Consider the following 19,730-nt stretch of genomic DNA (forward strand, 5'->3'; position numbering starts at 1 on the left):
CATTATGTGGACTGACAGAAGCACATGGGCACAAAGAGGAACGTCAAGCGCAGGCAGACAGGAAGCGGGCTACGCCGTCACTTACTTACAAATGTGACACACATACAAAAACACACAAACATTTTAAACGTTCTCACTTGGCACTCTGTTGATGGCTTTGAGAGGTCGGAGGACCCGCACCGTCCGGATGGCCGACAGGTTGATGTTCTGCAAGTCCAGTGAGTATTCTACCATCCTGAATAAACAGACAGAGAGAGAAGGAGAGAATGATAATTCAGAAAGAGGGAAAAACTATAATTTGACGTTGCTGTAGTTACATGGAGGGCCACATGTTCAAAATCGAACAGAAAAAGGGCTTCAGCTGGACGACAGAGAGCCCTGATCACGATTCAACAACAGTGGTCATTTTCTGTGTGTGTGTGTGTTTCTAGTCTCACCTGTCCCCTCCTGGAGCTGTGTGAGCATCGACAGAAAAAAAAAAAAGCACTGCACAGAGTGGAAGGGATAAAGTAACAAAGCATCAAAAGGGGAGAATAACATGAAAAAGAGGCGAGGAAGAGAAAGAGAGAAAGGGGGGAAAAAAAGAGGGATTCATTCTATTCTAAGTGTTGCCTGCAGGATGTTGTGGCTCAGTCAGAGCCTGGCATCTGTTAGCAAGTCATTTCCACAGCATGGCTAAGCTGTTTGTGCCCCCAAACCCAAACCACTTTCACAGGAGAATGGCCACATTTTGCCATACAGTGTGTGTGTGTGTGTGTGTGTGTGTGTGTGTGTGTGTGTGTGTGTGTATGTTCGATTGTGCCAAGGTGCGTGACCGTGATCGTTGACACAGAGAAAGCTCAAGTGAGTGAACGGGTGTGAAAATGTATGTGTGATAAATGAAAGCATAAAGGCGACTGTGCAAATGGTGTACATTATGTAATAGCAGTTAAGTGAGTTTGTGTTCAAATTGATGAGCCCTGGGCTACAGCAGTGTTGGGACAGCATGACATCTACACCACCACCACTACCGCCGTCACCGCAAGCTACAGTAACAACACCCAAAGCTCCAGCTACTGGCTTCGACAGAACAAGCCAAAGTTCACAGTCTCTCTCTGGCGTAGACAGACTTACGAATCACTATTTACAATAATGTACTTTATTGATCCCACAGGGAAGCTCTCTCCATTCGCCCTTCACCACAGCACAGAGTTGTCAACACGGCTCACACTTGAGTGGGATGACTTGTTCTAACAAGGGTTTGAACTGCTCTACAGCTGTCATGCTCTAACCGCTGACAATTTATTCATGAAGTAGTAAAATATTCAAAACCACTATACATTTGTAGGCACATGAGGGTGCTGGATCACGCATTGAGGTGAAATGCTGCTTACCTCACTTTTTTCAATGTGTGGTAACTGTCTAATTCTATTGTTCTTACACTGTTAAAGCTCAGGAGTACCACACTGGGAAAGAAAAGTGCACGTCTTTGTGAGGATGTATGGGCTGCCTGTCGCAGACCAATTTTCTATTCCCAGTGTAGTCGAAAGTGCACAAATGCCACACAGCAGCTTGATGAAAATGTCACAGTATAGAGAAGAGCAGACCAGCTGTTTTTGGGGCCAGAGTTAGTTTTTTTTTTCTCCAAGAATGGTAATAATGGTGTTATTACAACCTGTTTCAAACATAATAGTGGTAAAAGCAATTAAAACATACATCATGCTCCCTTCCTAGTGAGCTTTAGGGCACAGACTTGATGTTTTCTTTATGTTTCTTGATCATGTTTGAAGGGTGAGTGATAACTGCTGTGATACACCTACAAATAACATCATCATTAATGGATACGGCACAGGCGCTGTTTCATTTGCATCTGGATGATAGACAGAGCAGCAAATCCAGTGAAAGAGAGAACACAGGACCACAGATGTGCCTGCACAAGTGTGTGTGTGTGTGTGTGTGTGTGTGCGTCTTTGGACATGTGTGTCTTTGTGAGCGTCTGGCTCACGCATACGCATGTGCGCGCTCTACACAAGTGACTCCTCCTCTACACATCAATCAGGACGCTGTGTTTGGGAGGGTAATTAGTGGACCGCCGCAAGCATCCTTTCTATGATTGTTTTCTATTTTTTCCACATTCCCTTTTTTGCTCGTGACACCTTCATCTCATTCAGGCTTTTATGTGAGTAGTGTGTTTGTGTGCGTGCGTGCATCTGTTTTACCAGTCTGCACGGCACCTAGCAGATCACTCTCAGTCCAAACAGAGAGACAGTTGGCAAACTTGCATGGGGGGAGGGGGCACATCAGGGCAGCCCTGCATGGACTGCTGCCCCTGTGACCCATACATGGAGAGGCTATAGAATATGGAGGGGTGGAACATTTTGATACAAGCCTAATCAGTCTCTCAGACCAAAGAGTGTGTCCTGTCTCGCTTGACACTTTCCTTGGAGTGCTTTTACACTTTTTCTGACTATGCATAAGTGTCATCACAAGTGGAGCATTAATTAATTCACAATATTCACTCTCAGTCAGCAGGAGGAGGCGTGGAGAAACAGCAGTTTATTTCAGCTCCGTCTCGCTTTCTCTGTCTGACTGTCCTAGAATTTTTATTTACAATCTTAAAAAGCAGCAGGCGAAGAACCAAACTAAGTGTTCTGTCGTCTGTCGATCTCCTCTGCTCTCATTAAACACAGCAGCGCTTCATTGACAATCAGCGGGTCGGAGTGTTTGTGTGCGTGTGTGCGCGTGTTTTATATGGAGCGGTGGCAAACATTGATGAAGCCTTACTTTTAAAATCCTGTTTTCATTTCTCATTATGTGCAGTACTTGGGAATTATCCTTGAAATCATTGAGTAACAGGCTTCCAACAGTCATTTTTGTCCTCTAGTGTCCAGCTGCTATTGTCTTCACATGTTCTGCAATGTTGTGAAATATCTCATTTTGACATCTTGTGTGGCTCTGTGTGATTTGGACAAACTCACAGTCACGCCCCCTTCTTACACACCCACTTACTGTACAGTTACAAATCTTTCCTGCAGTCTCTAGGTAAACGCTATTTTTTAAAAATTCTTTTTATTTTATTTCTCGTTATATTTGCGCATATTTTATTGACTTGTTCATTATTTAATTCATTTCTATTTATTTTCTTATTCTTTCACAGACTTTTTATTTTCTATGACTCCATAGTGAGGAGCTGCTGAAATTCAACACCTGCAGTGCTGTCTTGTTCAGTCCTGTTTAATTATGTATTACAGCCAAGCTACTTTAGACTGGAGGGGCAGGTCCACAAACTGCAATCAGCTCTTTGTTTCTTTGCATACAGGATGCCTGAAAAGATGTTTCAGGTATGTCAGCCAGGTTGAGGAGAGATATTCTCATTAATTTTGATATAAACTTCAGTTGGTCTTTCTCAGCAGCAGAAACCCTTTTATCATTTTTTTTGGACCTGGTAGATTTTTCCAGCTGTCGTAGGCATGCATTAGAATAAATATGAAAGGCAAGACTGGATTCATGGCTGGATCAAGAAGCGCAATGGACAAACACAAGGGGATGTCCTGCGATTTTTCCGTTTACTGCGGCAGATACCAGGAGATAAGCCTCAGTGCAGTGGATTTGGAGAAAATAAAATATACAGCATATAAACTCCAGACAGCTAGGCACTTTATGTGTGTGGCAGCGTTATGGAGCAGAGGAACGAAGCCCCCTTTCACAGCCTGCTCATTCGAGCGTGCGAAAAAGAAAAGAAAGAGAGAGGGAGGGCGGAGGAAGGTGAGAGAGCAACGCGGTGCCCGTGGGTAAGAGACATGGAGCTTATAGCAGACTGTCGGCTGTGATTTGGCCTGGCAAGGCTGGCACTGCCCTCTGCAATTAGCCTCGACGCTAATCTAATGGATGCTGCCAGGAGGAAAAGGAAGACCGAGGCGTTCACACAAATGCCTACACAAGCACAGATGCGCACATACACAGATTAAACAAACTCTAAATGCAGAAGCCGACAGACTGTAATCTCTGTGTGAGATTCTGTGTTTCACACACACACACACATGCCCGCACACACACAGACTATGAGCTTCCACTGGGTATAAACTGCTTCAGCTCAAATGAAGATAAATGTCCCAGCACCTACTCTGGCAAGTCTGTTGCTCTACCTTTCTTTGTATGCTATTATACCAGCCACTCTCCCTATCCATCTCTCTCACACACACAGTCTCACACACACACACACACACACACACACACACTTTTTTATCACCCACGTCTGAGCCTCTCATTTCACTTTGTTCACAGCAGGTGTTGGAGCAGGTGTGCTTTGCTTTTGTTTGCATCCATCCATCGTGTGTGAATGTGTGCATGTGTGTGTCTATATAGATGTGAAAGCTTTTGTGGGCATGTGTTACAAATGTTGTTGTAAGTTGACAGTGTCTCTCACAAACCCGTCTGTCTACCAAACTATTTACTTGGCAGATTAGCCACATATGCAAGAGTCACCCCATAAACAACTGTGTGAACAGCAAAGGCCTAGATTTGTATTGTATGAACTTTCTTGTAGATTTGTATTGTATGAATGCAAATTAGCGGATTAAGAATGTGAGTGACAACGTGTTATTCTCTTCTGTAGCTCACTTCCCCCAGCTTTTCACTTCTAGCCTGTTTAGTGTTCACACTCATGTTCTCCAACCTTGAAACATGTTACAAACATGTTGCATGGACTGACAGGTTACTCATACATTAGACAGTTTGCGTGACCTGTCATCCTGCATCACCAGCACCGCCCAGACTCACAAGGAGAAAATGTTAAAATGTCCGGAGTGAATGAAAATCATGTTGCATTTAACAGCACTTGACAGCGTTTTGGAGGTTAGAAAACCAATGCACGAATAGTCGTCGATGATATGCTTCAGATTGTTTCAGAGCAGGTAAAAAACCAACTCATTATAGAAAAGTTCACATACAGAACTCAAAGGGTCTTTCAGACGGACACGGTTCTGGTTCTGGCTCTGGCTCCGTTCTGAAGTCTCAGAAACTTGGTGCTTTCTGACGACGCAGCCTAGAATATCACACGCCCACTGATGGTGTCACAGTTCGCAGGGAAGAACCAACTATTTCTTGGTTCCCTTGAGAATCGACTTTTCAGGTTAGGAACCTGTTATTTTTTCGGCCTGAACATGCTGGCATGGAGCCCTGCCAGTGTGAAACTCTAACCAAAAGTTAACCAATTCAGTGACAAACTTTAGTTTATGACGGCACAAAGTAAAATGTTCACTTATTTTACCCCCACGCCTTCATTTTGACAAACTTCCCTGAAGCTTATGACATAGAAGCTTTGCCTGATTCACATTGGTAACGTAGCTCACCCAGCCATGACGATGAAGAAGTCCAGCCTGTTCCAGGTGTCCCCCAGGTAACAGCGTTGGCCAAATATCCCAAGAGCCACCATCTTGACCACCATCTCCAATGCAAAGAAGATGTAGATGAAAGCATCAAATGCCTGCAGGAAGACAGAGGGAGATAAAGATGCAAGAAAGTGTGAGCAAAAGAAGATGCATTTGATATATTTTTGCTTGAAACACATGAGCCAGACATCTGTTCTCTCTCGTGTGCTCATGAAATTAGTAGGCTCAAGATGTTGCATATTTTTCACCCAACTCAGTTTCTTAGTGAATGAGAAGAACTTGTAATCTCTGCTGAAAACATGTTGCCTTGACAAAAAATAAAACTATTTAGTTGTTAACAGTAGGGCTTTAGATAAAGGAAAAAAACTATTACGTACCGCACCACAGCACACACTGAGAGACGGCCTGAAGCACACACGCAAGCTTCTCAAATCTAAAGCCAACTTTTGAGTCTGACCTTGAATGTATTATAAAACCTGTATCCATTCAAACACCTTTAACCAATCATTGAACTATTTTTCATATTTAAAAGGCAGTCTTTCACATGTTATATTAATTAGCAAATTAGTTATTTTCCAACATTTTACAGGAAACAAGTGAAGTTTGCTGTTAAAAGCACACCATCATAAGGACATGTGGAGTTCAAGGCCAATTTGTGTGCCTGCGTGAAGTTTGCTGTTGTGATATGAAAGTCTTAAAACAAGCAAATGTCTCCTTGTGCACAGCCACATTATTTGTAACTTTGCCAAAGTAACACCACACAAAACCACACGGTGTTCAATGTGAACCGACCCACAATTCAGCAGTGAATCAAAGGAGAAGTAAGACGTGAACAGATACTGTAAAAGAAGAAAAGAAAAGAAAAAAAAGAAGGTAAGATAGATCCAGGTCAAACCTCAGAGAAAACAAAAAGATGGAGAGAGACGAGACAGTGAGAGATAAATGAAGAGAGAGTCATATAAGCCAAAATCTCTGCCATGTCCTGCTTGCGTTATTATGTTCAGATCACTAGCTAAACCTCCAATTGTATTTTGGGAACAAAACTCTTTCCCAGTGCTTTGCCCTAGGCTGTATGACTGCGTTCGCTCGCCTTGTTACGGATTCCTACCACATATAACTCAAGCTGCTTCCTCTTGACACAGAGACTTTCAAGGTCTGGAAATTCAAAATGAAGCTATGGCTGCTGATTAGTCATTGGTCATAATTTGGCTTTTTGATGATGACAAGGGTTCTTTGCTCTAAAACTGTCAACCAGTGTGATATCCCTGCACTAACATGGTGCTTCACTCTTTCAAATTGGATACTGTCATATCTCCGAGTGGAGCAAGTATGAAACGAATGAAAGAATGTTCACCCATGTAAATTGCTTTTCAAACAATATGTGGTAGAGGTTAAAGCCCTGTTAAAGTCTCAAGGCTACAATGTATTATAAGGCAAACATGCCATGGCATTCAACTAGAGTTGTCAAAGTTAACACAATAAACACAGATTCCTTTTAACACAGCTATTTTTTGGACACACAGTTACAGTAAGAGTCTGTTCTGTTATATCGGCCATTGACTTCAGCCATAGTTTTAATCAGTTGTCAGTGTTACACCAAGATGTATGCAGTCTGACATATGACCACAAATGCCCCGTTGGACATTTGTTTGGTCGACAGCGAGCCAGAAGAAGAGCCTGTACGTAATCGGTGTAAACTACTCTAACTCAGGTCGACATGTTGGTGGTGCATGAAAACTCACCTCCTGAGTCAGCCGTCTGGAGAGGGAGCTAATGACCACAAGAAGCGCCACCCTCGAGTTATTCACGTTAGCCGGTTGTAGGGATTGGGTCTGTCAGCTACATGGACGCTGAGGCTCATGGTTCTCTTGCATTTGTTTCACAGTAGAATTGACTGATGATTTTAGCGTCCACCAAGGCTGAATAATGAATGAATCAGCTCGCATTCACAAGATAAACCATCTCTCATTAACATCCAGATGGCATCATCATGGTTTTTTTATGCCAAATACAGTGAGGCATTTGAGTGTTTCTGGACAATATCTGTCGTTGTTTTCGGTTAATGTATAATGAACTTACATTTGCATGATGCAAGCATATCTGTCCATCATTAAACACCTAAAAAATACAAATCTAAGGTACAATTTGAACAAATTAAATGGACACTATGACCATGGACACCCATGCAATTGATCACAATTAAATATTCCAGTGGATTGATAGCCCTAATTCAAATATAACTGGTTCAAGCAACTGAATTCACAGATAAATAAGAAGCAGGTTTTCACTAGGACTCTCGAGCTGAATGGTGCTCTAAGCTGCTAAAACACAGTAACTATGCCCTGACAATAAGAGTCTGTGCACTCACACAAATCACATACCACCAACCAATACACATACTGCAATGGGAAAACAATTCTCCACAAGTGCTTTAAGGTTATTACCTTTTTCGGGTTTCAGGCAAAAGTTAAATGTCAAACTAGAGACTCAACAATAACCCACAGCAGGCTAGAAAACACTGATATGTGGTGCGTTTGGGGCAACCAGGAGTAATAAACGTCAGCTAGAGAGGAGCACTGATGAACAATTGTGGGATGCTGCTTTCATCTATAGACCACATTCAATGAGACAAATGGTGTGTGAAATTTTGTGGATTTATTCATGCACTAGCACCTTTTTTGTTCAGAAATAGCGAGAGTAAAGAGATGGATGTTCCACACCATTTGTTATCTGTAGGGATTGAATCTTTAACAGCAGAAAGCAAATTTGTGCACTTGTGACGGTGTGAGGAAAAACTGTAAATGTATAAAACTGTGATTTGTGGGTTTTTTTTTCTAAAGTGCGCATGTGTGGACATGACCCTGTGCTGTAATGTACTGTATTTGAAGGAGACATATGTGCTCAGACACACACACACACACACACACACACACACACACACACACACACACACACACACACAAGCATGAGTTCACACACAGCCAGCATACAGTGCTGGCAGCGGGCAAAGGGAACCGTGAGACGATCAGTCTCACATGCTGTTTAAATGATGTTTTGATAAATAATGCAGGCTGCACGCTTCACATGTAATCCGACATTGGCTGCACCAGTCGGATCCCTGTTGCGCTCTGCGCTGACTGAAAGGGGAATGAATTCATCATTGTTATTTGTCACCACCGCCAGCTTGCTCTTCAGTCAGCCTATCAGGTTTCATCGTCAACATGATTTGTAAAGAGGTTGAGGCTGTCTTGTGATGGGCCCTTTCATGATTTGAAATAGGAGCTGTGGTGGAAACTACTTCATATGCTGTCACCGTGCTGCTTATTTGGCAGGAGGAGAGGACGTGGTAAGTAGGCCATCAGGATTGTAATGGTACCATTTAAAATAAAATAATGCATGTGTCTCCTCCTCTACTTGTGGAACCAGTGACTGACGTGATTAATCAGTGTATCAAACTGAAGGCAGCGCGAGGACAAATGTTCATTTCCCAGTGAGAGACAAATACGACAGAAGAAATACCTGACAGAGTCTTTCTACAAAGTGTCAGTGAGTTTTCTGAACCTCTGAAGCTCTGTTAAGAGGCTTGAACAGCTCCTGATTTAAAGGTATAATAAGTCCCATCCCATCTGAGTCTAGTTCAGGTAGAATAACAACTTTCCATTTGCAAGAAATGACTATGCAAATACAGACAGGAAGTAAATTGGGGCCGACTGGAGAGGACCTTCACTGCCTTAGGTACAATTTCCATCCTAAACCGCAGCTTCTGGCAGTAAGTTTAACTTTGATTGTATTTTAAATTATTGACCAAGGTGTAGCAAATCATGGTCTACCACATGGACCCAAGTCCCCTGCACCCCTAGGCTTTTAATCCCTGAGGTCCAGGGCTCCAAATCCCAATTTAACTCCTGCAAGATTCCTTGACAGCCATCTGAGCTGATCCTGCAGTGGATGTGTACATTGTTTGTGGTTATTACTGCGTCTCTTTTTGCTCCAGGAAGTGAGGCGGGGGTTCTGTATTTCAAAGAGGGCCAGGGAGGCATGTGAGGGCCACTCTAACTATCTAAGCCCTGTCAGCAAAATCCCTCCTGTTACCATTAGCAACCACCAGAACAGGACCCCTCACACTACCTGGGGAGACAATATGCTTGTTAGAGAGACAAAGAGTGGAGGAAGGGAAAGAGAGAGAGAAAGAGAGAGAGAATGTGTAGGATTGGAGAACAGGAACATAGGGAGGAGGAAGATGGTGCTGGAAAAGAAGGTAGGATGAGAGACAGAGACGAAGAAGACATGTCACACAGTTTTTTTTAAGAGCACCGAGTCCTTTTTTGAAATCTCTGCACAGTCAAGAGAAAATCTGAGATAAATAAACCTATTATAGTTTGGTCTAAGGGGATTTATTTGATATTATAATCCACCCTAATGTGCTGTAGGCAAGTGAGATACAGCAGCACAGTGAGTCAACACAGCGACAGCACATGAGGAAAAAAACTATAGCGACAGAAACCTCCCATGCAGGTAGCCGTAGAGTCGGACTTTCAATGTCAGCGGACATTAAACAAATCACAAACAAAAAGCGTGGGAGGCAGAATTAGGTCATTCTTGTCACACCTGGAATTGAGCCTGCCAATTTTTCCTTCAATGAAAAATAATTACAATCCCAGAGGTACACACCACGTCCTCGGCCAGTTGGCAAATCACCCAGTCAGCAACACATAACCCACATCAGCCCAACACGGCTTACAAACAGAAACAAAGGGAAAACATTAGCAATTTGGCAATCATATCATATCATATCATATGTATAGGCGCAGATTGTAAAAGGGCTCAACTTGTTATAATAATAACACCTTTGGATCAATCAACTCCACAAGCAGCTGGTGAAATTTGAAATGATGGAACTGAAAAGATTTTGTCACCTTCAAAACAAGGTGCACTGTTTCCTCTTATATGAAAGCGTTGATAATGAGAAATATCACACCTATGTGCAGATACAGTATAGAGCTAATTGTCTGGGGACAGCTATGGGGAAGGGAGGAATATTGAATGAATTCAAAATGAAATTCTTCATCGACACATAACCAGAGTCGGTGATTTAAATCACAAATTGCAGCTAAATTAGCATAAAGAGCCTGTGGGTGAAGCTTCAGTGGCCATCAATGACCACAGTTTAATCTGCTGGCACCTGTCAAATGCATTCTCATCATCAAGTGGGAACATCACATGTGGCTCTGCTAGACTGTATTAAAACAAACTTAATCCCAATTCCCTGTTCAGAGAGCAGGAGGAAATATAAACCTTCCAGGAGGGATATAATGGAGCCGCAGCGCGCCTGCATCGCAGCTTGAGGAACAGTGACAAGAAGAGTGGTGAGCCGCTCTGAGTTTGTGTCATATAATTGATCGTTCTGTCCTATCTTTTCATCAGTGCACTGACATGTTGTTGCACACACACACACACACGTGCACCGACACACACTTACCTGCAGTATCTGGCAGCGGTCTGAGGTGCAGTCGATGTTCTCACAGGGCTGGTACATGCCCAGTGTCACACAGTTGAGCAGGATCACCATGATGCTAATCCTCTCGAACCACGTAGAAACAGGATCGGGGTTAAGGAGCAATGCAGCTGAGAAGAAATACACAGCTATACAACAAACACTGTATGTGTTTCAGAAAGAGCCACAGAGACCTGAGTTTACCTCCGCTGATGAACACATCTGGATTAAACCAAACACAATTAGCATGGTTTTCACTTTACATCAATGTTTGGAATAAAACTGAACCCACACTATGTTTAAACCCACAGGGATTTGACTCATACTCATTTTATCGAAACAGACACCTGTCAATTTTGCTGTATTGTTTTAAACTGATGTAAAAAATAAAATAAACTGTTTAAGTACTAAATAATTTTCAATCATTCCCTTTGAATTAGTTTAGTTCAACACTTCAGTCTCAGCGTGTCTCTGCATCACTCCTGGGGATCAGCTCCTGCGTTGGCACTGAATCGTTTCTTTTCTTTATCTTTTTTTGTATCTCTTTTCCACCTTTATCTTTCTTCTTTAAATCTTAAAATCAGTTGTGAAGACAGAAACATCTCCACTCTGGTGGCCCTGGATTTTCCTTCACTTTCACCCATCGATCATTTTCCTCACCCTGCCTTCACTCTGGAAAAAAAAGAAGAGGAGAAACTTATCTTAAAATTCTGATGGCACATGGAGGAGTGCTTTAACTTTAAGACCGATAACAGTCGTTGAAAAGCAGGTGCCTGACATAGTGTTTACAGTTGGCATTCAAGGTGACATTAAAGACAAGATTTGGGTAAAGTAACTGCACTGTAAAACATCTTTAAACTCAACTCAACTTACTGTATTCTGTGGTCTTAACATTTACTTGATAACAGGGCCGTTGCTAGGAATTCTGGGCCCCTGAAAGAATACTAAAGTGGGCCCCTGCCCCCTAACTTTTCCTTTTTTTTTTCTTAGACTACATATGTATTATCATTTTTTATTTACCCTGCTTTGTTTTGATGCTAATGCAGCATTACTATGAGTATTAGTCAGGGTCTTATGCAGAATAAATCAGTCATACAAAGATTAGACTACTGGGGTTTTTTGTGGGCCCTACTGGGTACTGGGCCCCAAGAATTATCATCACCTTTCTCCCCTATACTGTACAACGGCCCTGCTTGATGAATAAGATTTGAATGCAGCATGTTTCACGGTGTCAGTTACTGTATGTTCCTGAATCTCTGATACTTACAGGGCCCTTTGCAAATGACTTCAACCTGTGTTAATGTCTGCCAAAAAGTGTGTGTGTGTGTGTGTGTGTGTGTGTGTGTGTGTGTGTGTGTGTGTGTGTGTGTGTGTGTGTGTGTGTGTGTGTGTGTGTGCAAATTCCATGGGGACAGTGAGAGAGTGACAGGAGAGCTGGGAGGAGAGAGAGTAGATGACAAGCAGTTCGAGAACCCACGACCGCTGCAGTAATGACTGAGTCTGGGTGTGATCACTTGTGACACGCGCACACAGCATGTGTAGTGTTGACAGGACACAGTGGCGCTAACATGAATATAACGTCCCAGTACAGAGCTAATAAACTTGTAAAATCGGTAAACAGCTCCAAACACGGCCGTGGTTTCAAACAAATGCAGACGTTCCCACTGTGTGAACCCTGTCATGAGTTTAAACACATGTTCCCTAATTAGTACTTCTCAAAAATAAGAGTGTACAGTCAGCACAACAGTTATTTTGCTAGTCAACAACTTAATTAAGGTTTCTATTCTATTATCCAATAATAATAATAATAATAAATAACAATAATAAATACAAATTTTGATATGACTTTGATTGTTTTAAAAAGGTTTGTCCTCACACGACCGCAGGGTTTTTTTCTACAACAATTTTGAATTTCAAAATGGGAAAAATCAATCATCACCATGTTCAAAAATACTGTGAATTTATGGCTCTGCACCAAACTATGAATAAGTAGAGAAGCAGACATTCATATCACTATCAGGATCAGTCTATGCTTACAGTATCTGACTCACTCATACTGCATGTACGCTACACATCATGCAAGCCAAGAGGTCAGGCAGCTGCAACATAGCCTGTGAACAATTTATCAATGAAAAGGAAGATCAGAATTAGTTTTACTAGTTTTCCAAGCTATTTCTGTTGCATGGCTGTGTGAGTCACAAAAACAGCCTCAGAGATGCTGAAGCCTCAATGCGCCAAGGGATAGAACAACTTTTTCATGTTTATTTGAAAAGATGAAAGGTACAATGGGTAGAGAAAGATATTACCAAATTCAAAACAGTGCCAATGAAAGCTTAAGCCTTTATTTTCGCAAGAATAATGTTTGATTTACAACCCGTTCATCTTAAAAGATTAAAATTAAAAAGTAAAAGACAAACAAATGTTTTTTTGAAAATAAATATAAACTTTGGTAAAATCCCCATAAAAGATAATTTCAGTCTGTTCATCCGTTCAATTCAATTCAACATTTAAGAAATGACTGATGTTTTTTACTTAAATGTACTATAGGAAATAATATGAAGCGATAACCTGTATTACTTTTTTACTGCCAATGTGTGAATGGATTGTAGTGTATCTATAATGAGAGCTTCCACTGATTTCCTCAGTCGCCTGGAACAGCCTGTGGGTTGTTCTTTGTGTAAAGGACACACTCTCTGGCAAAATCCCAAGAATTGATGTTTATGTGCGATCCCGAGTGCCTTGCCTCTCTGACTCCCTCCGCTCCCCGACAGCGCTAATAGTGTGCAACACTGGCTAACGTTAGATCAGAAATGGACTCCATTAACATCAGCAATCGACTGGCTCCCAGCACAAGACGGATGTCGGCATGAACTTGTATTAACGTGTAAGCACAAGAAAATAACAACGGATAGAAAAAAACACTGGAGAAAACATGAGTAACATCAGCTGTAAATGATTTTATACTTTATGAATCCTATTACAAAAACACATGTTAGTTGGTCAAACTACAGTCCTGCCAGGCCAGACCTATCTACACACTATTTGAGTCATTGTCAAACATCCAGCAGGTCTGACTGCTGCTCCTGCATGGTGACCTTTCCATACATCTATACAGTCATACAGACTGCAGTTTCCCAACAGCCCATCATGTGATCAATAACAAGGGTTTTCTGAATGTTACATACAGTACATGTACAAACACTTTAAATGTCATGAGATCTCTAAGTATTGTTACGTTTTTAAATAACTAGACACTTCGAAACATTAGTTAATTCATAATCTATTATGCTATACTATAACTGCAGCATGAATGTACATATACAAATGGAAATATAATCCTAATTATAAACCATATTATACATGTCCATATTAATTGAGTCAAACATTTATGTTTTATCCTATTAAATAAAATTTCTGAATGAATGAATGTGTTTATAAATTACATACTAATTTGTATGAAAGAATGCACTATAAATAATGAATTTAAGTATTTAATATTGATTAACTAATGCTTTGTTCGTATAGTATTTATTTTTAAGTGTTACCCTGAGTTCCTTGCCACTGAAATGCCACTGAATCCCACTACAACTATACAATAATAACAACATTGAGGAGACAGTTCACTGTCAGCTGTATGACATCCTTGTGGGTAACCTCTCGCTGAACCTGCCATGTGCTAAGACACACTTAATTTATAACTCAACCCAAGTCATGAGGAGAAAAAAATCAAAACCAAAGTTATTTGAAGTGATTTTCTGCAGCTCATGTATCTTCTACAGTAAAGAAATCTTAAAGTGCACTTTTAAGAAGGTCGATGCCTGTGCAACACACACACACACACACACACACACACACACACACACACACACACACACACACACACACAAACATTTAAAATTTCCTTTCATTCAGGGATTATGTGGTTGCAAACATCTTTGTTATTCTATGTCTCTCTCCTGCACACACAGAGGGTCTGTACTCTCTATTAATCTGTATGTCTCTCCACTGTGACTGCCATCTCTTTAGCACTGCTCTCTGAGGGTAAGGCAGTGAAATGGGGAGAAATAATGTCACAGTGATGAGTGGAGAAAATACTTTTATTAAGTCTCTCTGCCTTCTCTTATTTTCCTTAGCTAAGCACAAACCCTCTTCTTTGAAATGAGGGCCTTACCCCCTTTGGGTTAGTGTTTTTTCTTTCTTTCTTTTTTTCTGTGACTCCTTTACCTCAGTACCATTTCAATTTCCCAGGTGTCACCTCTCCTACCTTCTCCTTCTATCTCAGCCTTTCATTCATTCCCAGGTGCGATAGCACAAACGATGGACAGTTTTGCCCTCCAAGCAAAAACAAACGCAAACACTTTGGGACACATTATGCCTCAACAGGCAATGAAAAATCAATCAGGCCATTGTGCGTATGTGTGTGTAAACCTGTGTGCCTGAGTGTGTGTAAAGCCCTGCTGTTGTACAACTAGAGAACCTGCCCTGAGGTTCTGTCTTAGCAAAGCAGAGAGCCAAGAACAGAGGCACGGCGTGAACTCATAGAGAAAGGAGTGACACAGACAGGCTGAGAGAAAGAAGAAAAGAGAGAGAATAGATAAACACGCATGACCCCAAAGTGTGGCGGAAAATGTGTTTGAGACTTAGCTATGAACGCAATTGACAGATGCTTTCGCAGTTGAACGGTGCACGTTTAGAACGTTACATTCAAAACACCTCCTGCCCTCCTCCTTCCCCTCGCTCCCCCAATGGACTCCTCACCTCCAACCCATCAAAGACAACAAAACAAAAACCGTGTTAGCGCCGTCTGCGCTGACATGTGAAGTGAATCAGTGCTGGTTTGAGTTCAGTTTCTTTGTCATACTGACCCCCAAACCTTTCCCTCCGCAGGGGGAAGCAGCAGCAGGCGGCTGACTCACGCACAGCTGATTCCAGAGCGCTAGCTGATGGCCGGTCATGTCACTCCCCAGTCATGTCGGGAGGATGCTAACCGAATCTGACACTAAGGATGCTTTGAGGAGAAAGGAAGGCCAGTCGTGCTGTTACAGAGATTTGGTATTTAATTTGATTGTTCTTTTAGAGGGATTTCTAGTGGCATATTTACTGTTAAAATAAGCTTCCTTTTTTCTCTCTCTCTCTCTCTCTGCCTCTTCCCTCCTCTCTACACTCCTGTTTGTCTAATCTTCTTAGGATGCGGACAGGGCCTCCTCTTTTCATCTTTTCCCTCTTCCTCCTCTCTACCTCTACCTCTATCTCTTTATGCCTGTCCCTCCGCATCAATGCAGATTTGGTCAGACACTTGCCCTCCTCTTTCTTTCCTATTTGTGGCTTTTCAACTTTATCAAGCTCTCCGTTTCCCTCTGCAACAAAACATTTAAGGATCTTCCCCTTGAGTCACTGATTTCTCTTTTCATCTACTTATCTGCGTCTGCGATGCATGCAAGTAGTGAGAGCTGAGGAGCCCCACTTTGACCTTATTTTCCACACCTTCACTTGGAAAACATCCTCAGAAAATAAACAAATTATTCCAATCATTAAAATGTAAAAATTGAGGGCTCCGGTGCAAAAACCAATTTATTACCTGAGTGCTTTTTTATTTATTTATTTTGTCCAAACACAAACTGCAGTCCCTGCTGAATGCAGCACAGGAACATTTTACAGGAGACGTCTTAGAACTGAGATTTAGTATAATGTGCTTAGTATTTAACCTTTGCACCCCAATTTTGCTCGTTTTGCCCCCTTTAAGTTCCCGGCTCATTGGGCTGACATGGCCAGCTACTGTATACAGTACATGAGTAAATGGCAGTGCCGTTGTATAGGGGAGAAAGGTGATGATAATTCAAGGGGCCCAGCGCCCAGTGGGGCCCACAAAAAACCCCAGTCTAATCTTTTTATGACTGATTTATTCTGCATAAGACCTGACTAATACTCATAGTAATGCTGCATTAGCATCAAAACAAAGTAGGCTAAATAATAAATAATAATACATACGTAGTCTAAGAAAAAAAAAACTGGATAAGTTAGGGGGTAGGGGCCCACTTTAATATTCTTTAAGGGGGCCCAGAATTCCTGTCAACGGCCCCGGTAAATGGTGTAGCCTTAATATGTGGTAGCTAATAATCCAAGTAACTAAGAGCTTAATCAGAAATTACATAATTTCTTGGTAATAGTTCACTAAATATTATCATAAGACATAGCACAGTGCACAGCATAAAGCACAAACATTATTGGCTCCATTTCAGCAGACATCCAGAAGCAGCTGACTACGCATACCGACTGTTAGTCGGTTAAGTTAAGGACTTCTAACTTACAGTTCTTTCAGTCTCAGCTTCTATTCCTTTCTTTTTTCCGTCATGTGTAATGATGACTGCTCCACATAGACTGAGCCGGAGGATGAGAACCATCACAAGTCGACTGCAAAACAAAAAATTGGCTCCCTATTTGTGTAAATAATTTAAGAACCAAAATCTATTTCGGTATGATTCTTTTCGCTTCTGTAAAATAGCAAAAGGAGTGTGTGTGTGTGCGTGCGTGCATGTGTGTGTGTGGTAGGCGGTTGGGGGGGGCATTTATGTAATCCATGGAAAATGTAGGACTGACTCTATTAAATGGATGCGCCAAATCAACAACTGTGTGTCTGTGTGTTTGTTAAGAACAGGATGACTCATGACTGAATGAGATCTCTGTACTTTACAATGAGGATTTTCGACAGAGCTCGTCTCCTTAGCGCCCGCATGTGCGTGTGTGCGTCCATATGTGTAAGTGTAGTATGTGTGTGTGCATGCGTGTGTGACTTCTTGCGAAAACCCTCAGGATCAGTCTCATTCAGAGTGAATCAAAATGATATTGTGGCACTGTCTCCTCTCCCAGTGAGAACACACCACGATAGGTCACACACTGTTGCACATACACACACACACACACACGCATGTTTAGTCCTAGTAAACTAGAGCAGTGTTCCTATCCTTACCAACACACACACACACACACACACAAACACACACCCTGCTGCCTGCCTGCAATGCCAATTTTGTGACAACCGCTGTCCCATCTAGTTGGTTGTGTTTTCAGCTTCTCTGTCTTGAGGAAGATGCACAGTTGTGGCGTGTGTCACGGTGTCAGCTGTTGAGCGTGACACGGAGAGAAAGGTCCCAGCTGCCGGAGGAAGGGATCCGTCAGTGTGACTGAGTGACGTCCAGGTGAATCCGTGTTGGAGCTGATGCAGAGCGTGTCTCTGCGCCGTCCTTGGCATCAGACAGTCACATTTTTGTTTTGACTCTGTAACTGCTGCACTGTGCCCTTGCTTCTCGCCCTGTCGCTCCCCGTCTCCCTGTCCCTCTCTCCACGATGAAGGAGTGTGGCGTGCTGCCAGGGATCTCCCCATCTACCTACCCTTGCTCGCATTATACCTCTTCTTATCCCGCCTAATTTCCCTCATACCTTGTGGGAAAACTGATCAATGAGTCTCTTTGGGCGGCTCATATAGCTTTGCTCTGTCTGGCCTCATTTTCCGTTGGTCCACCAAGGCTTCTCTGTCCATCCTCTCATAATATCCACCCACTCTAATATTCCCCAATATGCCTGATCTCTATCATTTCATGTCTCACACACTCCGGATTTCACCTTTTCATAGCGTGAATAGTCATTTGCTAAAATACAACTGAGAAACTTGTGGGCCAATTAAAATGTGCCGACCTCTCACTATCTATGCAACCAGCTGTGCAAGTACCTCGAGTTAACCTTTAATAATGACGGAAGGCGATGCCAAAGCGTTCATAATGTTCTCAACAAAGCCTTCGCCTCTACAGGAGAGGAGCAAAAGCTCTCCAGCCAAAGGAACACACACACGCGATGGAAAACCTAGTGTAACAAGTAAACCAGCGCCTTAAAAGCCTCAAGCAGACTCTTATACAGTATGTTCTATAAGTGCAGCAATGCTTGTCTCAGCAAATGTAACTTTCACTTTTCCAGCTCCAGAATATGTTGTGTTATGAGAATATACTTTTTCGCCCCTCCCATCCACAAATTCAAATTTGAGGGATTATGTTTTTGCATATTTCCACGGCACTAAAATCCGTCTTTGCTCAATAACAATGTTGGCAGTGTTTAAGATAAGACCTTCCTCAAAATATAAGGGCTTTTTTGAAAAGAGTGTGTCATGCTATGGCTAAAATGTTGAAGAAATACATACAGTATTTGCCTTTCAATGCTATTAAAATAATAGTAGATGCTGTATGCACATTATAAATGTACTGTAGTACCATGTAGTACCATACAACAGGACAGGGTGCAGAGTGCATGGCATGACTCTGCTGAAGTACTGAATGTAACATTAAAAAAAACTAAAATTAAGAGGCATTTTTGGTGTGATTGCCATAATTGCTAAGATCAAACAATACACTCCCTTTTCAGTATGGAGCAATCAAAGCTGACAAGTGCACTGCCAACAGCCTGACACCTGTCACATCACACAGCGGAAACAGCTTTTTAACTATTAGCACTTGGAGTCACAAATTACAGTACATGATAAAAACCGATGTATTATTGAATAATTGAAAAATGAGGGGAGAAATTTACACAATAAAGGTAAAGGAGGAGTGAACCAATTCAAACGTTTTGCTAAAAAGTCGCTTGATTTCATTGTGTGAGCATTTACACTGGCACATTATGTGATTAATAGCATAGAGCCAAGCATCTGTGTAACTTGATAGACTCTCCTCTTTTGGTTGGTTTAACACTGGTTTAAAGTGGTTTCTCTCATTACTCCTTTAGACCTTCTAGCTGTTAAAGCTGAATGAAAAGCCAGTCAATGCCATTACTCACGATAGAGCGCGAGTGCTATACCTGAAGACATTAGTGATTAGAGTCAC

The 19,730-nt window shown here is 41.9% G+C and overlaps 1 protein-coding gene across 3 annotated transcripts in view; it reads right to left on the minus strand.

The window, feature by feature from the left end:
* The window catches only part of cacna1ia (calcium voltage-gated channel subunit alpha1 Ia), a 153,388-nt gene that overhangs the window by 64,591 nt on the left and 69,067 nt on the right, over positions 1–19,730 (minus strand). For all 3 annotated transcript variants that reach the window (XM_085784484.1, XM_085784483.1, XM_085784485.1), the window contains exons 3-5: positions 10,849–10,960; positions 5,331–5,464; positions 138–235 (exon numbers count right to left, since the gene is read on the minus strand). In XM_085784484.1, coding sequence (XP_085640610.1) covers positions 138–235; positions 5,331–5,464; positions 10,849–10,960 — 344 coding nt within the window. The remainder of the gene's footprint in view (positions 1–137; positions 236–5,330; positions 5,465–10,848; positions 10,961–19,730) is intronic.

Source organism: Trachurus japonicus, chromosome 8, assembly GCF_045865225.1.
Source record: "Trachurus japonicus isolate A0001 chromosome 8, Traja_1.0".
NCBI lineage: Eukaryota > Metazoa > Chordata > Actinopteri > Carangiformes > Carangidae > Trachurus > Trachurus japonicus.